This window comes from Guillardia theta (assembly GCF_000315625.1).
Source record: "Guillardia theta CCMP2712 unplaced genomic scaffold GUITHscaffold_79, whole genome shotgun sequence".
Lineage (NCBI taxonomy): Eukaryota > Cryptophyceae > Pyrenomonadales > Geminigeraceae > Guillardia > Guillardia theta.
In genome coordinates, this window is record NW_005434595.1 from 402,451 (window position 1) to 405,718 (window position 3,268).

General features: G+C 61.0%; 1 protein-coding gene across 1 annotated transcript; it reads left to right on the forward strand.

Moving 5' to 3' along the window:
* Positions 1-251: 251 nt before the first annotated feature.
* On the forward strand, positions 252-1,870 carry GUITHDRAFT_114944 (hypothetical protein; the record flags this gene model as incomplete). Its single annotated transcript, XM_005825992.1, has 4 exons — positions 252-505; positions 541-775; positions 822-959; positions 1,373-1,870. The coding sequence occupies 4 exons, from the start codon at positions 252-254 to the stop codon at positions 1,868-1,870; spliced, it is 1,125 nt and encodes a 374-aa protein (XP_005826049.1).
* Between the last annotated feature and the right edge of the window lie 1,398 nt (positions 1,871-3,268).

Sequence of the window (3,268 nt, forward strand, 5' to 3'; positions counted from 1 at the left end):
ACTGTCCCTTTCGTCTCCGCCTTCCTCTCTCCTTTTCCCTCTCCCTCTCCCTCTCGCCATCTCCCTACCCTTCCCCTCCTCTCTCCCTCTCCCTCGGTTGCTCTCCCTCTCCCCATTTCCTACTCTCCCTCTCTCCCCCTCTCTCCCCTTTTCTCTCTGCCTCTCTGCCTCCCCTTCTCCACAACTGCGACCTGGACTACCCCACCACCTGGAGGAGGGCGGCGGACAACTCGTGGCAGCTCGACCTCTGCATGACGAGCTACAGGGACCGCCCGAGGACGGGCTTCATGGGCTTTTGCAACGGGTGGGCGGGGGAGGACGACTTTGAGCACGTCCCGCAGGCCATCCACATGTGCTCGCAGCTCCAGATATGCACAAGGCAGGACTTCTACGTCAATGGCTACAAGTTGGAGAGCCGGAAGATCAACTGGATCTCGAACAACGGCAACTCAACCCCACCGACCGCGAGCTCAACGACGGGATACCCTGCCGGATGGACCCCATGGTCGCACCCCTGGCCCACATGTTCTGCGAATCCAGCGACCTGGAGGTGCTCAAGGCCAACTGCGACCTGAACCCCTCCTACACCGTCAACCTGCAGAGCCTGTGCAACTACTACAGGTTCGATTACGCGAGGAGGAGCGTAGACACCATCGCCACCCTGGTGAACGACGTGCTCTTCACCTACTTCAAGAGGGGCTGTAGCACCTGGGAGGACTACCAGAGAAGGGCGACCTGCGCGCTCAACCATGCACAACACGGTGGACGTTACGGGGTTCACGGCGGGGAGCCTCGACGTCATCCCCTGCGTGGGCTGGAAGAACGGGAGGAACGCGGATTACAGGCCCAAGACCATGCAGGACTTCCTCCTCAGCGCCGACGCCCTCTTTCCCGAGAGCAGCTCGCAGATCAGCCTCAGCGCCGCGGATCTCGGCGTGGCCATCTACGACAACCTCTCAGTACACCGCCCTCACGGATGCAAAGGCCATCGTCGCGGAGGCCATGGGATACCCGGAACCTCTCCTGCGTCCACCTGCGCAACCGGAACAAGATCCTCTACACGGACCCGGTGCCCTACGACGACGGGACCTAACCCACCGACCCGGACCTCCCTGGCATATTCCAGCAGGCGATCAACTTCATGCTTTTAAACCCTAAACCCTGGGGGTGCTGTTCTAAACGGATCTTCCTCGATAACGAACTGGATGTCATACTGCAGGGCGTAAGGCGCACCGACGAGTTGCGCAGTACGACGTGAGCGGGAGCAACAGGGATTTCCTACACGCGGCTACCCATCGATGTTGTCCTTGTACAGCGACCCGTAGAACCTGTCCGCGTTGGCCCGCGGCCGACCCCCGTGCCCGTACGGTAGAAGGTGTGGGACGAGCAGACGGTGAGCTCGGTGAGGTACGCCGGCACTGTCGATGTCCCGAACCTCTCCGTCCTGCAGAAAGAGGCGATATGGGCAGACCCCGGCTCCCGCCCCACGGGCACCAGCAGGAGGTGCAACACCACGAATTGCATTGGGAGCAATGGGGAGGTCACGGTGTGCCTGGGAGGAACCTGTAACGTGAGGATGGCCGACGTGCTCGTACACGCCATCTCCGTCATCCTCAGCAACAAGACGGAGGTGTTCTGCGCATCCGACTATGCCGCAGGAACTTCATGGAACTGCCTCCCTTACTCCAACGGCGAGACGCTCAAGCAGTGCCTCTCCCACCACGAGAGGCCCTCGGCCTACGTCGTGAGCCATGGGGAATCCATCCTCACCCGCCTCACCGCGGAGCAGGTGCTCTCCCCCTTCACCGCCCACTGGGCAGACTGCGAGAGGCCAGAGAGGGGGCCTGCGACAACTTCTCCCGCCTCGTGAATGCCCAGTGCGTCACATGCAATAACCAGCCCCCCTCCCGCACCGGGGTGATGAGCTCCGCGACCAACAACCTCTGCAAGCGGGGGATAAGGAGCAACGACACCTGCACCCAGAGACAGGGCCTCCACCGGCATGTTCAGGACCAACCCGAACAAGGTCGTGGAAGACGATGGACTGGCTCAAGACCTACGACATCGACTCGCGCAGCGACTAGAGCCCCTCGGGCAACGCCGTGACGGGGTCGCAGACTGGTCCTGCCCCGTCCGGGAGATGCATTACTGGGGAGTCGATCGTTCCAAACCTTCCAATCCAAGGCCCTCTATAGCCCCAGGGCGGCCGCAATGTTCTCCGAGGCGATGAGTGAGATCTGCAGCAGCTCCTCCTCGCAGGATGACGCGCGGCTGTCGCTCATTCCGAAGTTCAGTCCCACGGTCTAGCCGTGGCCTCAGGCCTACCGAGTCACCGTACGAGACTCAGTCATTGAGTCATGAATGTCACCGTCCGGCGTACGAGGCTCAGTCATTGAGTCATCAGGGAGTCAAGTTGTCGGCGGGACTGCCCGGGCCCCGCCGGGCCGGGCGTAGCCTGCTACTAGGCTAGGCAAAGCGGAAGTTCAAAGTCCCCTCAGTACCGTTCGGTGATCGTATGTTGACTTGAAGCCTTGAAGGCTTCGGGCCCATGTTGAAATCATCTGGCTGCCTTCAAAGTACTCAAAGTTGCCAATACCTTGTGACTGTGTTAGTGCCTGACTCAGTGAAGTGACCGCCCGAGTCTCACCCCCGGGGGGCCCGGGGTGTGATTGCCGCGCGAGCTTCCGAGTTCCGGAGGGCCCGGCGGTCCCGAGTCCGACTTGGCATTGCTTGGTGTCAGTAACCGGAGGGTCCTTGCGTTACTCATCAATCTTCCCCACCGCCATCACCCTCGCCATCAGAGGCCGGGGAGGGCCGCCGCTCCCCGGTGACTCTCGGAGCCCGCCGGGCCGGCAGATCCGCCGCCGGGGTTAAAGTATGGTAGGCTCAGTCGCGGGCAATGACTTGCTGACTCTGTGGGTCAGGGCCGGGCCGCCCACCGTGAGTCACTCTGCGCGGCGGCCGGGCTGAACGTACCGTACCGGCGGCAGTAGGAAGCAAGGCTTGATATTGTAATGAGAGTAAATCTCATCCTCCTTTATGACTGCCCGGCCGGCCCGTCGCTGAGTCAGTGGGAGCGATGTAGGTAGACATCGGTTGATACTTGATGATGAGCGGCTGAAAAGCTCATCTTGCTCTCCTTAGTAGAGGCCTTGAGGGGCGTGGGAGGTTAAGGGAGAAGGAGAGGAGGACCCAGCTCATTAGCTCCACAACCCGGGAAGATCGCCCCTTTTCCTTTTTCTTTTTTTTCTTTTTTTTGCTTTTTTTT